Source organism: Haliotis cracherodii, unplaced genomic scaffold (assembly GCF_022045235.1).
Source record: "Haliotis cracherodii isolate W230 unplaced genomic scaffold, xgHalCrac1.p SCAF_12, whole genome shotgun sequence".
Taxonomy (NCBI): Eukaryota; Metazoa; Mollusca; class Gastropoda; order Lepetellida; family Haliotidae; genus Haliotis; species Haliotis cracherodii.
This window is the reverse complement of record NW_027266267.1, coordinates 5,503,080-5,523,073: the sequence shown is the minus strand read 5'-3', so window position 1 is coordinate 5,523,073 and position 19,994 is coordinate 5,503,080. Positions and strand designations below refer to the sequence as shown.

The 19,994-nt window shown below is 43.2% G+C and overlaps 1 protein-coding gene across 4 annotated transcripts in view; it reads right to left on the bottom strand.

Moving 5' to 3' along the window:
- LOC139458146 (hemicentin-1-like) overlaps positions 1–19,994 on the bottom strand; it is an 83,127-nt gene that overhangs the window by 22,588 nt on the left and 40,545 nt on the right. For all 4 annotated transcript variants that reach the window (XM_071239460.1, XM_071239461.1, XM_071239464.1 and 1 more), the window contains 2 exons: positions 6,905–7,228; positions 294–569 (listed from right to left, as the gene is read on the bottom strand). In XM_071239460.1, the coding sequence (XP_071095561.1) occupies positions 294–569; positions 6,905–7,228 (600 nt within the window). The remainder of the gene's footprint in view (positions 1–293; positions 570–6,904; positions 7,229–19,994) is intronic.

The window sequence follows — 19,994 nt, the reverse complement described above, 5'->3', positions numbered from 1 at the left end:
GGTATAGATCCTTATACCGTTGTCAAACAAGACTGCTTGACAACGGTATAAGGATCTATACCGAAACGTCGCCTTTTACAGTATTAAAGAAGTTGTTATCCATAAACATTGTGTCTATCTTGTCACCCGTCAACTTCTAAGTAATGCCTATCAAACAATTTGTATATCAATCATGTCGAAGTTAAGTCTTAAGCATTTTTTTTCTATTTGGCAAAGGAGGACAAACACCCTGTTCGTCCTTGGATATATCAGATAATGCCTCTTAAAAATACTTCAGTACATCCAGTACTTACAATGGACGGTGACTGTCTCATGAGCCTGTCCCGGTGGCGATATGCCATTATCTGCCGTACATCTGTACTGCCCCTGACTGGATCTCGTCACAAGGTCGATGGAGTAGATTTGATCGGCCCCACTCTTCAACACGACATCTCCGTGGTACCAAGTGAAGTTGGTGGGTGCAGGGTTAGCTTCCTTGACAGTGCAGGTGAGAACAACATTGGATTCGGCGACCAGGAAAGTAAACCCAGAGCATAGCTTCATGGCCTGTATTGCAACTTTTGGTGGATCTGCAATATTATTTCATTCTATATTAGTCAGGAGATTGGATGTGATGTATCTACGAGAACCGGGAAAGTAAACCCCTGGAATGGTTCACAGGTGATATTTGTATGTGATAAATTTGCATGGACAATAGAAAGTTAGTGAGGGAATGACTTCACAGGAGAAAAATTTACTTCGGTGATCTGCCATAATTGTTAATTCTATATGGGTTTTACGCAAATATAAATGACATAGCATACATCTGCGTTCACATCTCAACTTCATAAACATTTGGATAACAAATACCTTCTTAACACATGTGGGTGAGTGAGTTTGGTTTTAACGCCGCTTTTAACATTATTCCAGTCATATCACGGCGTGTCAGCTTAATGTGGGAGGAAAGCCCGAAGTGATGCAGGTCTCAGACGTTTACCACTTCGGTGAAATAAGATGCCTCTGGGATGGGGCAAACCGTAGGATTTGAACACAGACGCCTACCCATCCCTAATCAGAAGGCATCCAAGCTGATGGGTAAACCTAATGAAGGAAAGCTCTCGTTAATGGTATAGATATAAGAGCCCTGTTAGATATTGGATCAATAGTGTCAACAGTTTCCCATAGTCTCTACATTCAGTCCGTACCAGCTTCACCTTTACAGGCATTAGAGCCATTAGATGTCACGGGTATGTAGTATGGTGCTGACAAACCTCGAAACATAATTGGGGCGAACCGGGATTCGAACCCACAATCATAGGTTTCTGGCGTTCCCAAGGGACGCAACTCTGCAAAGCGAATCGCGGCGCCTTAGACGACTGGGCCACCCCCACTGATGCTGGCAAGAACACTTTGATATATGTGGACATATAATTTGTATATTATTGCAAGTTTAGGACTGCAGTCTCTTCATATGTTAAAGCTTTGTTTCTTATTACAACCTGGCTGAGTGTAGAATAGAGCTATTCGAATTTTAGAACAATCGGTGTGAACACAGCGTTAACGTTCTGCAGGCAAAGGAAGACTCTGTTCGTACGAAACAGGCGAGTCGAGGTACGACGCGATGCACGTAGTTTTCGTTCTGTGAGTTAATTCACCAATGCCCCACGTCAACCTGACACATCCACTGCAGTCGACGAGCAGTCCAACCATCCCGCAATTGATACATGTATTGTCTGTACCTCGAACTAGGTCAACAGTGCATTCCCACGATTTTCTTTCAGTTGGGGGAGGTCGGGTAGCCGTGGGGTTAAAGTGTTCGCTCGTCACGCCCAAATCTCGGAATCGATTCCCCACATGGGTGCAATGTGTGAAACCAATTTCTGGTGCCCCCTTCCGTGAGATTGCTAGAAAAGTGCTAAGAGCGGCGAAAAACAATCCTCACTGACTCACTTTTTCAGTTGGAGCAGGCAATACACCCCTACCCACAACCCCTACCCCCACACTGTACTCACACTGTAATCACACTGCACCCACACTGTACTCACACTGTACTCACTGTACTCACTGTAATCACACTGTACTCACATTGTACACACACTCTACTCACTGTACTCACACTGTACTCACACTTACCCACGCTGTACTCACACTGTACTCACACTGTACACATACTGTACACATACTGTACTCACACTGTACTCACACTGTACTCACACTGTACTCACACTGTACACACTGTATTCACACTGTACTCACACTGTACTCACACTGTACTCACTGTACTCACTGTAATCACACTGTACTCACATTGTACTCACACTGTACTCACACTGTACTCACTGTAATCACACTGCACCCACACTGTACTCACACTGTACTCACTGTACTCACTGTAATCACACTGTACTCACATTGTACACACACTCTACTCACTGTACTCACACTGTACTCACACTTACCCACGCTGTACTCACACTGTACACATACTGTACTCACACTGTACACATACTGTACTCACACTGTACTCACACTGTACTCACACTGTACTCACACTGTACACACAGTACTCACACTGTACAAACACTGTACACATACTGTACTCACTGTACTCACACTGTACTCACACTGTACTCACACTGTACTCACACTGTACTCACACTGTACACACACTGTACACACTGTACTCACACTGTACACATACTGTACTCACACTGTACACATACTGTACTCACACTGTACTCACTGTACTCACACTGTACTCACTGTACTCACACTGTACTCACTGTACTCACTGTAATCACACTGTACTCACATTGTACACACACTCTACTCACTGTACCCACGCTGTACTCACATTGTACACAAACTGTACTCACTGTAGTCACACTGTACCCACATTGTACTCACACTGTACCCACACTGTACTCACACTGTACCCACACTGTACCCACACTGTACCCACACTGTACACACACTGTACACACACTCTACTCACTGTACACAAACTGTACTCACTGTAGTCACACTGTACCCACACTGTACCCACACTGTACCCACACTGTACCCACTGTACTCACACTGTACTCATACTGTACCCACACTGTACCCACACTGTACTTATACTGTACCCACACTGTACCCACACTGTACTCACACTGTACTCACACTGTACACACACTGTACTCACACTGTACACATACTGTACACACACTCTACTCACTGTACCCACGCTGTACTCACACTGTACTCACACTGTACCCACACTGTACTCACACTGTACCCACACTGTACACACACTCTACTCACTGTACCCACGCTGTACTCACATTGTACACAAACTGTACTCACTGTAGTCACACTGTACCCACACTGTACCCACACTGTACCCACACTGTACACACACTCTACTCACTGTACCCACGCTGTACTCACATTGTACACAAACTGTACTCACTGTAGTCACACTGTACCCACACTGTACCCACACTGTACTCACACTGTACACACACTGTACTCACACTGTACACACACTGTACACACACTCTACTCACTGTACCCACGCTGTACTCACACTGTACTCACACTGTACCCACACTGTACTCACACTGTACCCACACTGTACACACACTCTACTCACTGTACCCACGCTGTACTCACATTGTACACAAACTGTACTCACTGTAGTCACACTGTACCCACACTGTACCCACACTGTACCCACACTGTACTCACTGTACTCACACTGTACTCATACTGTACACACACTGTACTCACACTGTACTCACACTGTACTCACACTGTACTCACACTGTACCCACACTGTACCCACACTGTACTCACACTGTACTCATACTGTACACACACTGTACTCACACTGTACTCACACTGTACTCACTGTACTCACACTGTACTCACTGTACTCACACTGTACCCACACTGTACTCACACTGTACCCACACTGTACACACACTCTACTCACTGTACCCACGCTGTACTCACATTGTACACAAACTGTACTCACTGTAGTCACACTGTACCCACACTGTACCCACACTGTACACACACTGTACACACACTCTACTCACTGTACCCACACTGTACCCACACTGTACCCACACTTTACTCACTGTACTCACACTGTACTCACACTGTACCCACACTGTACTCATACTGTACACACACTGTACCCACACTGTACTCACACTGTACTCATACTGTACACACACTGTACCCACACTGTACTCACTGTACTCACACTGTACCCACATTGTACCCACACTGTACCCACACTGTACCCACACTGTACTCACACTGTACACACACTGTACACACACTGTACCCACACTGTACTCACTGTACTCACACTGTACCCACATTGTACCTACACTGTACCCACACTGTACCCACACTGTACCCACACTGTACTCACACTGTACCCACACTGTACTCACACTGTACACACACTGTACTCACACTGTACTCACACTGTACTCATACTGTACACACACTGTACCCACACTGTACTCACACTGTACTCATACTGTACACACACTGTACCCACACTGTACTCACTGTACTCACACTGTACTCACACTGTACCCACACTGTACCCACACTGTACCCACACTGTACTCACACTGTACCCACACTGTACTCACACTGTACACACACTGTACTCACACTGTACACACACTGTACTCACACTGTACTCAAACTGTACTCACACTGTACCCACACTGTACCCACACTGTACTCACACTGTACACACACTGTACACACACTGTACCCACACTGTACTCACACTGTACCCACACTGTACACACACTCTACTCACTGTACCCACGCTGTACTCACATTGTACACAAACTGTACTCACTGTAGTCACACTGTACCCACACTGTACTCACACTGTACCCACACTGTACTCACACTGTACACACACTGTACTCACTGTACTCACACTGTACTCATACTGTACACACACTGTACTCACACTGTACTCACACTGTACTCACTGTACTCACACTGTACTCACACTGTACTCACACTGTACTCACTGTACTCACACTGTACTCACACTGTACTCACACTGTACTCACTGTACTCACACTGTACTCACACTATACTCACAATGTGTACACACTGTGCTTCAACTGTACTTCCACTGTACTCACACTGTACTCACGCTCTACCCACACTGTACTCACACTGTACTCACACTGTACTCATACTGTACCCACGCTGTACTCACACTGTACTCATACTGTACACACACTGTACTCACACTGTACTCACTGTACTCACTGTACTCACACTGTACTCACACTGTACTCACTGTACTCACTGTAATCACACTGTAATCACATTGTACACACACTCTACTCACTGTACCCACGCTGTACTCACATTGTACACAAACTGTACCCACACTGTACTCACTGTACTCACTGTAATCACACTGTAATCACATTGTACACACACTCTACTCACTGTACCCACGCTGTACCCACATTGTACTCACACTGTACTCACACTGTACTCACACTGTACTCATACTGTACTCACACTGTACTCACACTTTACCCACACTGTACCTACACTGTACTCACACTGTACTCACACTGTACTCACACTGTACTCACAGTGTACTCACACTGTACTCACACTGTACACGCACTGTACACGCACTGTATTTCCACTGTAACCACACTGTGTTCACATTGTATACACATACTGTACCCATACTGTACTCACACTGTACTCACACTGTACTTCCACTTACACTGTACTCACATTGTATACATACTGTACTCACACTGTACCCACACTGTACACATACTGTGCTCACACTGTACTCACATTGTACTCACAGTTAAAGCGTAACATTCTTGAATATCTTATTAAATAATGTTATTAGGAAAATGCTGTTCATGTGATCTGAATGTCGACCATGGTTCAAATAGGTTAGGGAACTCGGACTCTAGTCTCAAATCGTTAAAATGGTCAGTTGCAATAATTAGACACCTTGTGCTGTAACCTGCAATCATCTCCACAAAGCAAGGGAGTTAAATGATTATAAAAGTCGAACTAGGCTGAAATTATGGAGTTATATCTTGTCTGGACTAGAGAGTCTATGTAAAGTCCAATCAAAATCGCGTAGCGAAATCGACAACCGGTTCGTAAACTGTCGTGCAGATTTCGGTCGTTTGCAGGATTTGCAAAGCGTGAGTACCATCAACTTAGCGTCAACAGATGTCATCTACATCTTGTCATGTTTTGAATCAATTTGGTCATGTGATTTGATGCACTTCTCGAAGTAAGACCCGTTTTATTGCAATACAGATCTTGATTATCGATCAGATCGTCTTGACTGGGCGACGCCATTTTCTTTAAAGCAAATGCAAGCGGAATGAGAGGTGGAATCTGATGACAGCCCAGTTCGGCAAGGATGGAAACTTGACTTTTACAGTCAGTTAACACCCTTGCCTCGTGAAGATGACCTGGACGTGTATGTGGAACAGACCGAATGAGAGACATACAACACGGAATTGTGGTTTTAGGGAGAGCTACGGATAGCATACACTTGTGAAATAAACAACTTTGTCACTGCCCTCAAAATGTACACTTGACTGTAAATACAGTTATATTTTATGTAAAATAGTTGTCTGACGTTCAACATCGTTGTTAGCAATATTGACGGCGGTCTGTAAATAATCGCGTCTGGACTTGACAATTAAGTGATTGATATTATGAGCAGCGAATCGCTCCGTCGTGTACGATACCAACGACACGCAATCTTCAAAGTGACCTTGCTTGACCACCCGACCTATGAAGTCTCCTCTCACAGCAAATGTCACCGGGCCTATTGTAACCAGAGAAAACTAAATTCAGATGATGCAGCAGTACCTGTATTTGCCATACTTACATCGCACATCCACGGTAACCGTGTTGCTACTCATCCCTCCTCCCTGGCACTGCCAATCAGTAGAATCTTCCCGAGAAACATTCCTGATGGTCAAAGTGTACGTGTGTCGTTGTCCGCCTTCATCTGAACATAGGAACGTGTTATTCTCCGTTATCTGTTGCCCTGTGCTTACTGTTACACGGCAGACAGGTTGAAATGAAGAGTTATCACGTCTCATGAATGTAAATAACCCCGTGACACTGGCATTGACAACCTCGCAGGTAAACGTGAACTCACTCCCCAGGACGGAATACTCTCCAGAGCTCTTCATGTTTATGGATCCACCTAGAAAAATAAGACAATAGATTTGAATCATACATTTTAATCGTGCAAACACGTTGTTTCGATTATGAAAACAGATTATCCAATATGTCTGTTCCTTAATATAATATTGTTAGTAGAGTAATATAAAAGTGGTTGCGATCAAATAATCTACCGACATAAATAAGGAACAGATGAAATGATAGTGTAATGATTACTAATGACTATTAAATTAGTTTCGGGCGTGTAGATCAATATCTGGTGGTCCACCATGTTGGGTGATACATGCACGACACCTTGATGGCATAATGTTGATTAGCATGGGTATTGTTCTTTGAAAGGCATTTAGAGTGAGTGAGTGAGTATGGTTTTACACCGCTTTTAGCAATATTCCAGCAATATCACGGCGGGGGACACCAGAAATGGGCTTCACACATTGTACCCATGTCGGGAATCGAACCTGGGTCTTCGGCGTGACGAGCGAACGCTTTAACCACTAGGCTACCCGACCACCCCGAAAGGCATTTAGAAGTGATACACATAAGGAGGAAGAGGATATATGGATGTCAATTTCTTTATCATGAGAAACACAACGTTTCGGAGTACATCCTCACTCCTCTATCAGGTGATGAATGACATGGGGCAGAGATCATATATATACTGAAAGGCGAAAGAAACGTCACTTCTGTAAATACTGATAAAACTTAACAGACACTGGCAGTCACATGTTCTGTGGTCAATCTACTCATTGAACGTTCTACTGCTTCATTTTGTTGCCTTAAAGTCCATTTTACAATTGAGTTTAAAATGGAGTGATTTGCCCAAACGCAGCCTACAAAAGTACCATGGGACTCAGTTGCGATAAAGTCTTGTCAAAAACATGATGCACGTGTATATCGTGGATAGTATATGTATAAAAGACACCCAAAACTGCTAAGCTGGCTTTCGTTATTTCGATTCATCAGCCATGCCAAGATTATCAGGAAATGAGAGACAACAAGAGATCGTAAGATTGCAAGTAGGCCAGAGTGCACAGGTCGTTGCAAATGCATTCAAAGTCAACGATATATCGTTTGCAACATCGCCACAACACCACCAACACCACCAACACCACCGACGACGGACCGTGTAGTGGTCGTCCTAGAGTCACTACTCCCAGACAAGATCAGTTCATGATACGCCAACATCTGCAGAACCGATTCCAAATGGCCACTGAAACAGCTTGACAAACCATTGGCAACCACCAGCGTTCCATCAGTCCGACGTCGCCTAACTGCCAACAACATCTCGTGCCACCGTCCTGCTCGTGTACCGATCCTGAGAGATCGTCACCGACAGGCCCGTCTGCAATGGGCCAGGCAGCATCAAAATTGGTGTCAACAGCAATGGAGAAGAATCATCTTCACTGATGAAAGTCGCTGCTGTGTTTCAGCGGAAGATGGCAGAGTCAGGGTCTGGTGAAGGAGGGGCGAACGTTATGCTGATGCTTGTGTTATGGAACGAGACCCGTGGGGCGGCCCAAGTATCATGGTTTGGGGTGGAATCGGACTGGACCAGAGAGTGGGACCCGTGGTCTTTTAGAATATTGGTCCAGGCAGGGGTAATGGCATCACAGCTCTCCGCTACATTGACCAAGTCCTCAGACCCCATATCGTGCCTTTTTTTGGCCCGTCATTAAAAACACATTTCAGCAAGACAACGCCCATTCCCACAATGCCAGAGTCACCAGGGATTTCCTCCAGCAGCACAACATCAAAATGATGCCTTGGCCTGCCCTCAGTCCGGATTTGAATCCCACTGAACACTTGTGGGATGAGATCCAACGCCGACTCAACGACGTACGCCCCAAGGCCGACAACTGCAGCAGAAATGCATGTAGCATTCCTGAGGATATGGGCACATATCCCAATGGCCTTCATCAACAGGCTAGTCCACTCCATGTACAGGAGATGTGTGGCTGTAGTCAACGCCCGTGGTGGCCATACCAGGTACTGATTTTGACTCCCCCAGCTGTGATGTCTTCTGGTGCCTCCCCAAATTCACAATTTGTTAAAACATTCCCTAGACTGTTAATTTCATGTGGGTCAAACATTGAGTTTCTCCGATGTCTTTACTTACATATAAAAGCATTTGAAAATAAAGATATTTATATGATACATCCACATGACGTTTCTTTTGACTTTCAGTGTATGTACATGTAAGGACAACAAAATTAGGACCGCCTCCGTGGTATAGTGGTAGAGCGGAAGGTCCGAGCTTCGATCCCCGGCCGCGTCATACCAAAAGACGTTAAAAGATGGTACTTGTTGTTACCCTGTCTGGTGCTCGTCATTAAAGGGCTAAAACAAGGACTGGTCGGTTCGGAGTCAGTACACTGTGTCTGAGTGGGGTATTCATGTTAAACTGCCGCATTGTATCTCAGTGAGCTAGCACTATAAATCGGCATCAGTCCGGACTAGTACAAGTAACCACACACACATGTACATGCACGTCGCTATATAAGTGTAATAATCTTGGACGCGACGTTAAACCCAATTTCACCTCACCTCACAACAAAATAAAGAAGATAACAAAAGGTTGAAACTAACAAAGGGTACAAGCTAACAAAGGAAGCCAAAGTATGATTGGCACTGATAGCTGCTTAGCAATAGACAATGGAAACCAACGCTTAAGTTGTATAGATCAGTGATTGGTAATGGACACTTGGCAAACAAGGGTAAGCATATACTCCGAAACGCTGTGTTCCTCATAATTAAGAAGTTGACATCAATAAATTCTCTTGGTCTGCCCACTATTACGCCTGAAGAGCCACCCCAGGCGTTGGTGGGTGCTAGGTCTCTGGCGTGCACATCCCACAGTTGCTCTCTTTGGGACATATCAGGGGCCGGGCCAATGTCCGTATTCCTTCCGTCGGAGATAATCTCATCCATATTCGACTTAAAGCCTGATGGTGTGCACTTTATTTAACATGTTTGTTTTCTAAACCTGTTTAAATTTATTTCAATTCTAAATATTTTTGTTTATAATTATGGGGATGTTGCGTGGAGGTGGAGTTTAGGCTGTGATGTGATTGCTCATTTCATGTATCTAGGCCCTGAACGTGTTTATATAGAATACACCAAATGTTTCTACGGTTTAGGATTGAAACACATTCCTAAACATGTCTTGTATGTGTTTCCAGTGTGGTTTGTGTAGTGGCTTATACTAATTCGATAAGTGATATTCACTAATCTTCAGCATATTCGTGCAATCTACCAGACAGGAAAGTAAATTCGTTGTTTACTAACTTCTGGCCGCTGTGACTAGTGAAGTTTGTAGAATTCTCTAGACTTTTTTCTCAGTGCACAATTATCAGATCTTTGCGCCTGTAATGTGTGATACCGCCCCACACCATAACATTCCCGTATTGTTACTGTCTAGTGCCCATGCCGCTTCATTCGGGACCACCTCGTGTTATTTCGGGACAAGCCGAATAGCGACTCGTGCCCCTCTCGTGGCCATTTTTGCGACTGGGTTCCGTCTAAGCGCAAACGGTCATAGCTAAGAGAATTGTCATCTTGTAGCGTAATGATTCACGTATATTTCCGCCATATATCATATATATTCCAGTTGCTATTGAAAACACATGGAGACTTACAATTGTATACTGGGACTTAAATTATTATACAGTATGGTTGAACACATGTAAATGTATCTTGACTGTATTTTAAATGCAAGACATATGTAAAATCAAACATTATTTTCTGAGGGATTCTACCCCCCCCCCCCCTCTCTCTCTCTCTCTCTCTCTCAGTCTCTGTCTCTCTCTCTCTCTCTCTCTCTCTCTCTCTCTCTCTTTCTCTCTCTCTCTCTCTCTCTCTCTCTCTCTCTCTCTCTCTCTCTCTCTCTCTCTCTCTCTCTCACTTGTCCGTCTTCCACCACCATTCGGCAAAGTCCGGCGGTCGTCTTTGTCCGGTGTATTTGCATTCATTGTTAGAGAATTGGCGAACCGTAGATTTATTCGCTAAAGCTAGTGGTTTAATCACATACCTTTTATCATGAATTGTTTTGATATATCTCACCTATGTTTGCTACCTTATTCATGCATTGTAAAATGTTTTTGGAACTTTGAGCGCGATTATCTAGTTCATGTAGATATTTGCCATGTGGACGCAAGGTTAACCCCGAATTTCACCCCACCTCACCACTTATCGGTAGGGGCAGTCGGGTAGCCCAGTGGTTAAAGCGTTCGCTCGTCACGCCAAAGACCCGGGTTCGATTCCCGACATGGGTAAAATGGGTAAAATGTGTGAAGCCCATTTTTGGTTTCCCCCGCCGTGATATTGCTGGAATATTGCTAAAAGCGGCGTCAATCACTCACTCACTCACTCACTCACTCACTGACTCATCGGTAGTTCTACAAGCCTAAGTTCAACTCTTCAGCTGGCTCTATGCCACCAGGGGCAGGACCCTCAGCTTCCAGTGATATTACACTGATTTCAATTGTACACATACCACGACTGCATGATATACAAAATACTTACAATAATATCCAAATATATTCACAGAGGATGCATGAAATATCGATACTTGCAAAGAATGCAAGATACACATCTATACACACATAGAATGATGTAAATTGAGGTGTAAAGGGATTTAACGTCGTGTGTCTGTGTGTGGGAGTGAGAGTGTGTGAGTATGTGTGAGAGTGTGTGAGTATGTGTGAGAGTGTGTGAGTATGTGAGTGTGTGAGTGAGTGTGTGTGAGGTAGTGGGAGCGCGTTTGTGTGAGAGTTCGTGTCTGTTTGTTTGTGTGTGTGTATTTATGTGTGCAAGTGGATATATGTGAGTGTCAATGTGAGTGTGTGTATTTGTGTGTTTCAGCATGTGTGTATGTGAGTGTGAGTGTGTGTTTATGTGAGTGTGTGTATTTGTGTGTAGTGAGTATATGTTTGTTTGTGTGTGAGTGTGTGTATTTGTGTGTGAGTATGTTTGTATGTGAGTGTGTGTGTGTGTATTTGTGTGTGTAAGTGAGTATATGTTTGTATGTGAGTGTGTGTGTATGTGTGTGTGAGTGCAGTGCAAGCCCGTAGAGATACCATGCCGCAGTTTTACATGAATACACCACTCAGACACAGTATAGACAGTACAGACAGTACAGACACAGCATAGACACAGCATAGACACAGCATAGACACAGTAAAGACACAGTCCTTCTTTTGTCCCTAAAATGCAGAGCGTATCAACATGTCATTATTTCACGTCTTTTGGTATGACGCGGCCGGGAATCGAACCCAAACCTCACGGACACCGGCAGCACCAAACATGAAAAATATACAAATATACTCACAAAGAACACCCCGAGCCCACAAGAGTAGAAACAACGGATGTTTCAGGGCCCACATGTCTGCCATGGCGATGGCTGTAGCATTCGACTGATTGTCACTGACGTGTGTTAACTGGAACAGAGCTGACAGGAAATATATTCCTTGAGGCGTCAGCGCTATTCTAAACCACCGTTAGGTTAGAACATCCTCCTTTTCAATTTACTTCCTACTTCAAATTCAGACACACTGCTCGGGATATCCGCCTTGAAGCGACCTCTTGTTATAGTGATGGTTTGAAATCGGGCCTGGATCATATCAGGTCTGTCGAACGGAAACTGTTGATTCCTTTCACACAATATTTTCCTTTCACTCAGAACTTCAGAAGGTACATACTTTTCGTTTGATTAGACAACATTCTGCCTTACATTAATACATCTGACATCATTACATTTAGAGCAAGCCATTTGCAACTAGGGACCGCCTCCCTTGTCTAGTGGTAGAGCGCCCGCCCGGAGAGCGGAAGGTCCGGGGTTCGATCCCCGGTCGCGTCATACCAAAAGACGGTAAAAGATGGTACTTGTTGTTACCCTGTCTGGCGCTCGGCATTAAGGGGCTAAAACAAGGACTGGTCGGCTCGGAGTCAGTATACTGTGTCTGAGTGGGGTATTCATGTTAAACTGCGGCATGGTATCTCAGTGAGCGAGCGCTTTAAATCGACATCAGTCCGAACTAGTACAAGCATCCACACAAACACACACACGTACATAAGTGCAATAATCTTGGACGCGACGATAAACCCAATTTCACCTCACCTCACTTGCTACTAAGTGCAACGTGTTGCATGTTTGTCTTCACATATATTCATATAAACAATAAAAGTTCATTTTCAGAATACACGGAAATTATGAAATGTGATGAATGCCACAAGTCACTGACAATATCAATTATTAATATCTTATTCACGACTCTTGTGTTGCAGCATGCTTTAAGGATAGGTACCAAAATATCACTGACAATAAACGCAGGTGCGCGGTTTCACATGATCATTCACGCCTAGGTCAGGTGGGGAAATCAGCGGAAGGGACTTGGCTATTTGTCTATCATAGAACGATATCAAATAATCCATATATCTGAAGCCTAAGTAAAACATCTTGGTCCAATTGTCTTGTTTTGACTTCAATCCAACCAGAAACTCACACGCATTAAGATCAGCAAGAAGGGGAGCACACCACGGGTCCATCGGGGTGCCTACTTCTTGCCTAAATGTCTTAACATTTACCTCCAATTTTTACAAATATATTATCAATGAGCAGTATTATATATCTGTGTCCAGCAGATCTTTTATTATTTTTATAACATAAATTATGTTAGGGACAACACTGTAAAGTACAGATTCTTGTACGTTTCTGAGGATCGGGTGGCCTGGCTCGCTGACTTGGTTGATGCATGTCATCGTTTCCCAATTGCGTGGACTAATGCTCATGATATCAATCACTGGTGTGTCTGGTCCAGATTCGATTATTTAGCTGGAATATTGCCGAGTGCGGCGTTAAACCACAAACCAACCAACCAACATTTTGGAGTTGAGACACGCTCGGGATTCGAACCCACACTACCAGAGTGAGGTACCTAATCGACAGTACATTAAGTCACCCATCTAACCCACTCAGCCACCGAGACTATCAGAATCTGTACTTTACAAAGAAAGTGTTATCCCAAATATAACATTTGTTACATTTGACCAAGTTCTAAATGGCATTGTGTGTTCATGGCTTTCTTTATTGTATTTTTAATGTGTGATTCAATCCATGTAAGATTATATAATTTACATTTCCACGAACTTAAACGATTGATTACAGTATTACCTTCCACTAGGCCACTATTATATAGATGGATTATTTACCGGCCACTGTGATACAGATGGATTATTTACCGGCCACTATGATACAGATGGATTATTTACCGGCCACTGTGATACAGATGGATTATTTACCGGCCACTGTGATATAGATGGATTATTTACCGGCCACTGTGATACAGAGTGATTATTTACCGGCCACTGTGATACAGAGTGATTATTTACCGGCCACTGTGATACAGAGTGATTATTTACCGGCCACTGTTATATAGATGGATTATTTACCGGCCACTGTGATACAGAGTGATTATTTACCGGCCACTGTGGTACAGATGGATTATTTACCGGCGACTGTGACACAGATGGATTATTTACAGGCCTCTGTGATATAGATGGATTATTTACAGGCCATTGTTATATAGATGGATTATTTACAGGCCACTGTGATACAGATTGGTTATTTACAACTCAATGTGATATAGATGGATTATTTATAGGTCACTACAATACAAATGGATTATTTACAGGCCATTCTGATATTCTGATATAGATGGATTAATTACCGGCATCTCTGATATAGATGGATTATTTACAAGCCACTGTGATATAGATGGATTATTTACAGGCCACTCTGATATAGATGGATTATTTACAGGCAATTGGGATATAGATGGATTATTTACAGGACACTGTGATATGGATGGATTATTTACAGGCCACTATGATATAGATGGATTATTTACAGGTCACACTGATATAGATGGATTATTTACAGGCCACACTGATATAGATCGATTATTTACAGGCCATTTTGATATAGACGGGGTTATTAAATATAACAAACAATACAGAAAACACGGTCCTGAACTCGTCCGACCTTTGAGGGAGTGAATGTCTCAGACAGTAAGCCACAGCTTACTCCTGTTCATATCACTGCTCACTGGCCACGGCAGTAACACAACCAAACCCTAAGAGCCTAAAGGTGTAGTTTACAAAATTGACTGCAACTGTGGACAATCTTACGTAGGTGAAACATCCCGCCCAATCAACATCACAATGAAAGAGCACAAAACCTCCACCATTAAATCCGACAGCAAGTCAGCCATCTCGGACCATCTCAGCAGCTGTCCCAATCACAACGTCCAAATCCTCGCCAACAACCTCCATGATTTCACTAAAAGAAAATTAACAGAAGCTGTCCACATTCGCCGCCACAAGCCATCAATCAACAGAGATCAAGGCTATTTCGTCCCATCCGCCTACTATGAACTCATCAAACAATAATCACTTATCCTGTTTGTTGGCTTCATGTCCCTACTGGCCTCCACGTATGTGTTCTCTGTCCATCGTGTTGTGACAGCATCATGCTAGTGTTGTCAACACCTACCAATATTATCCCACTCATGTATGCAATTGTTGTTACTGTTAATCCTCCACCTACAATATATATTCTGTACTATATCCCTCATCCACTGCACACACTACCTAACACATCGAACCGCATTACAAACCACCCTCAATCTAAACAAGGCTCTCACTCTAGAAGTAATACTAAACCCACAAAATAAACTAGAAAACTTCAAGGCCTTAGGCGTATTCTTAATCAAAACGGAACTAATAAAACGCATCTAAAAACACAATAACCTACCAAATCAAAATCACATAAACAAACAAACATACACCATACCCAGCTCCCTTAGTTCTCCTCCCCAACCCCATCGGCATCTATTCCAAATCTCAAAATTCCCAAATTCTATGTAAGCAACCCCTAAAGCCCCCTCGTGGGTTGCACAGACCACTTTCGCCACTTTCGGAAACACATTAAATGGCCTGGCCGGGCCTGTGTGCGAAATACGCATCAGTCGGAAAGCGCACGTTAAATCTCCAAAGTAAGTAAGTAAGTACTCATTCAGTCTTGCTTGACAACTGTATAAGGATCTATACCGAAACGTCGCTTTTCACAGTATTACAGAAGTTGTCATCCATAAAATTGTGTCTACCTTGTCATCCGTCAACTTCCAAGTAATGCCTATCAAACAATGCGTACATTTTTAAATACAATATGTCATTTTCTACAAATCCTATCCTGTTTTTAGTTTCTGACGATTGTCAACTTGATTTGTAGTTTTTTAATATCTCTGCAAACGTCTCCCGTTTCTGAGAAATGCGTTGACACCAACAGACATTTTACATCCCTATTGTGATCTGGTGACGTCGTGATATTGTGATATGGCGATGGTATCCTGTTTCAGAACCGACAGGGAAGGATGGAGTCATGTCTAGTTTGTAACTAGATCGCATTGTGTTTGTGACGTTAAACATTTCAGATGTGATAAACATGTACTTTTGATACACCACTTTTAGCAATATTCCAGCAATATCACGGCGGGGGACACCAGAAATGGGCTTCACACATTGTACCCATGTCGGGAATCGAACCCGGGTCTTCGGCGTGACGAGCGAACGCTTTAACCACTAGGCTACCGGACCGGGGGTAGAACAGGTCCTCAGCAACCCATGCTTGCCGTAAAAGGCGACTATGCTTGTCGTAAAAGGCGACTAACGGGATTGGGTGGTCAGACTCGCTGACTTGGTTGATGCATATTGCTTGGATCGATGCTCATGATGTCAATCACTGGATTGTCTGGTCCAGACTAGATTATTTACAGACCGCCGTCATATAGCTGGAATATTGATGATTGCGGCGTTAAAAAACAAAGCAAGCAACCAACCAACCTTAATGCCGCCCACGATGCAGGGTGACAACAAGTACCGTATTCTAACGCCTTGTGCTGTGGGAGGGAATCGAACCACCGGGCGGACCCTCTATCCACTTGCCCACTTTAGCGTTCTCGTATGTATCAATCAAGTAATAACGATATGTAACTTTGGAATAAACAGTTTTGTTATCACGGACACTAGCATCAATGCAAGGACATTGCCATATTGAACGATGCTAATTCTAGGCGATCAGGTCTGTATGAAGGGGGGCGGTCGGGTAGCCCAGTGGTTAAAGCGTTCGCTCGTCACGCCGAAGACCCGGGTTCGATTCCCGACATTGGTACAATGTGTGAAGCCCATTTCTGGTGTCCCCCGCCGTGATATTGCTGGAATATTGTTAAAAGCGGCGTAAAACCATACTCACTCACTCACTGTATGAAAGGAATAAGTCACATAATAAGTAACAAAATGCTTTATTACAAAAAGATAAGATTAAGTTTAAAAAAATTATAAAATATTCATTAACAACACATATACAATACCCAAAGTATGCAAGACATAAACCTACTAATGGAAGTCGGAGTTGGTTTCAACTCTGATTTGAGAGGTATTTCAGTGTCAGCTAAAAGTAGGGTGACTCGTATGTCTCAGACGCTCTCCAGTAATAAGGTGCTGTAGTGAAGTGAAGTGAAATGAGATTCAACGTCACGACCAAGATTATAGCTCAGATATAGTGTGTGTGTGCGTGTGTGTGTGCGCGTGCGTGTGTGTGCGCATGTGCGTGCGTATATGTGTGTGCATGTGCGTGCGTGCGTTCGCGTGTGTGTGCATGTGTGTGTGTGTGTGCCCGCGCGTGTGTGTTTGTGTGTGACCAAGATTATAGCTCAGATATAGTGTGTGTATGCGTGTGTGTGCGTGTTCGTGTGTGTGCGCGTGTGTATGCGAATGTGCGTGCGTATATGTTCATGTGCGTGCGTGCATGTGTGTGTGCATGTGTGTGCCCGCGCGTGTGTGTTTGTGTGTGTGACCAAGATTATAGCTCAGATATAGTGTGTGTGTGTGTGTGCGTGTGCGTGCGTGTGTGTGCGCGTGTGTGTGCGAATGTGCGTGCGTATATGTGTGTGCATGTGTGTGTGCGTGATGTGTGCGTGCGTGTGTGTGTGCGTGTGTGTTAGTGCTAGCCCCCTGAAATACCATGAAGTACCCTGAAATACCCTGAAATACCATGAAGTACCCTGAAATACCCTGAAATACCCTGAAGTACCCTGAAATGCCGCAGTAATATGTAACATGTAAGCTGCTGAAGAAACTAGCGAAGCTAAATGTAATATTCTTAACAAGATCTGAAATACTACAGCCAGCGGAATGTAAAAGCACAATGTTGTCGTAACTGCTTTCAGGCGTCAAGTGCGAGCATACTACAGTTTCTATATGTAATGCCGTTCTTCCTGGTCATCAAGTATCATTTTATAGTGTTCGGGCCTGGCCTGTCTTTGTCACATGTCACAGTAACTCATTTTGATGCGTTAAAAGTTTGATCTGACCATGAACTCATGTGTGTCATAATCCGAAAAATACGGAAGCCTACGTGCCAGATTGCTCATCTCTCTATTGATTGTGTGACTCCGGATGCTACGAATGAAATATAGTTTGCTTCTCTACTTGTTTCATCAACTAATGGGCGATAACCTGCAGCTTGAACCAATCTAATGATAAACATGAAATGGCAAGAATACACTTGTGATAAATATGAAATGTCTTTTATCGATTGATTCCTTTCAAACTAAAAGTTCTGTCACAAACTATATCTAATGCAACTCCTCATTGCAGCTATAATGGTTTTATTTGTTACCATTTTCTAATGTTTTTGAGATGCATTTTAAACCTTATAACAATATGAGATCAACAATAATAACAGGGATTATCATAGCTGATATGAAGGTATTGACAACGAATGAGAATTCACTGACATATTTCAATTTTAAATCTTAGTTCAGTCAAAATCTGAAGTTCCATCGTTAAATTTAACAATCACATATACATCTAGATGTCAAATTTAAGGTTATACACATCATGAAAATCACAACATTTCGATATTTACATAATTACACACTTTATACATAGTTTAACTTAATGTTATTTTATAAGAAACTGACAAACGGACACAACAGGATACAGGGCGCAGTTAGTATAATAATTAGCGAGTGTTTGAGTTAATATTTATCAACACATCGGCAATATTTCAGCCAGATCGTGACGAGAAAATGTTCTACATTCAAAGGAAAATAATTACTAAAGGATAAAAAATAAAAAAGTCATTTAAGTCAAGAAATTAACGAAACTGAATATCGCAACACAAAATGCGTCATAATCACGGTGAAATAACAAATATGCCGTCAAACTGTATATGGGATGAAACAGTATATGATGCTGTTATGGCAGCACGACATCCAATCCATTTGCCTGTGCACGTCGGATCGTTAAGTAATTAGGAATATGTTTGTGACGTCATCTCGGTATGGATTCCTGTGAGAAACAACTATCAGGTAACATCGTATAGTAGAGGCTAAGGAGGTAAGGATTGGAGTTAATGTTGCCGTTGCGATGTCAAATTCATACTGTTTGCTTGTTTGTTTGTTTGTTTGTGTGTTGTTTAACGCCGTTCTCGGCAATATTCAAGCTATGTGATGGCGATCTGTAAATAATCGAGTCTAGACCAGATAATCCAGTGATTGGTGCCATCAACATCGATCCACGCAATTGCGATACAATGACATGCATAAACCAAGGCAGAAAGCCTGACCACGCGATCCCGTTAGTCGCCTCTTATGACAAGCATGGATTGCTGAAGATTCTACCCCGGATCTTCATGGGTGCAACTCCATACTAAGATCGTTAGACCGTAT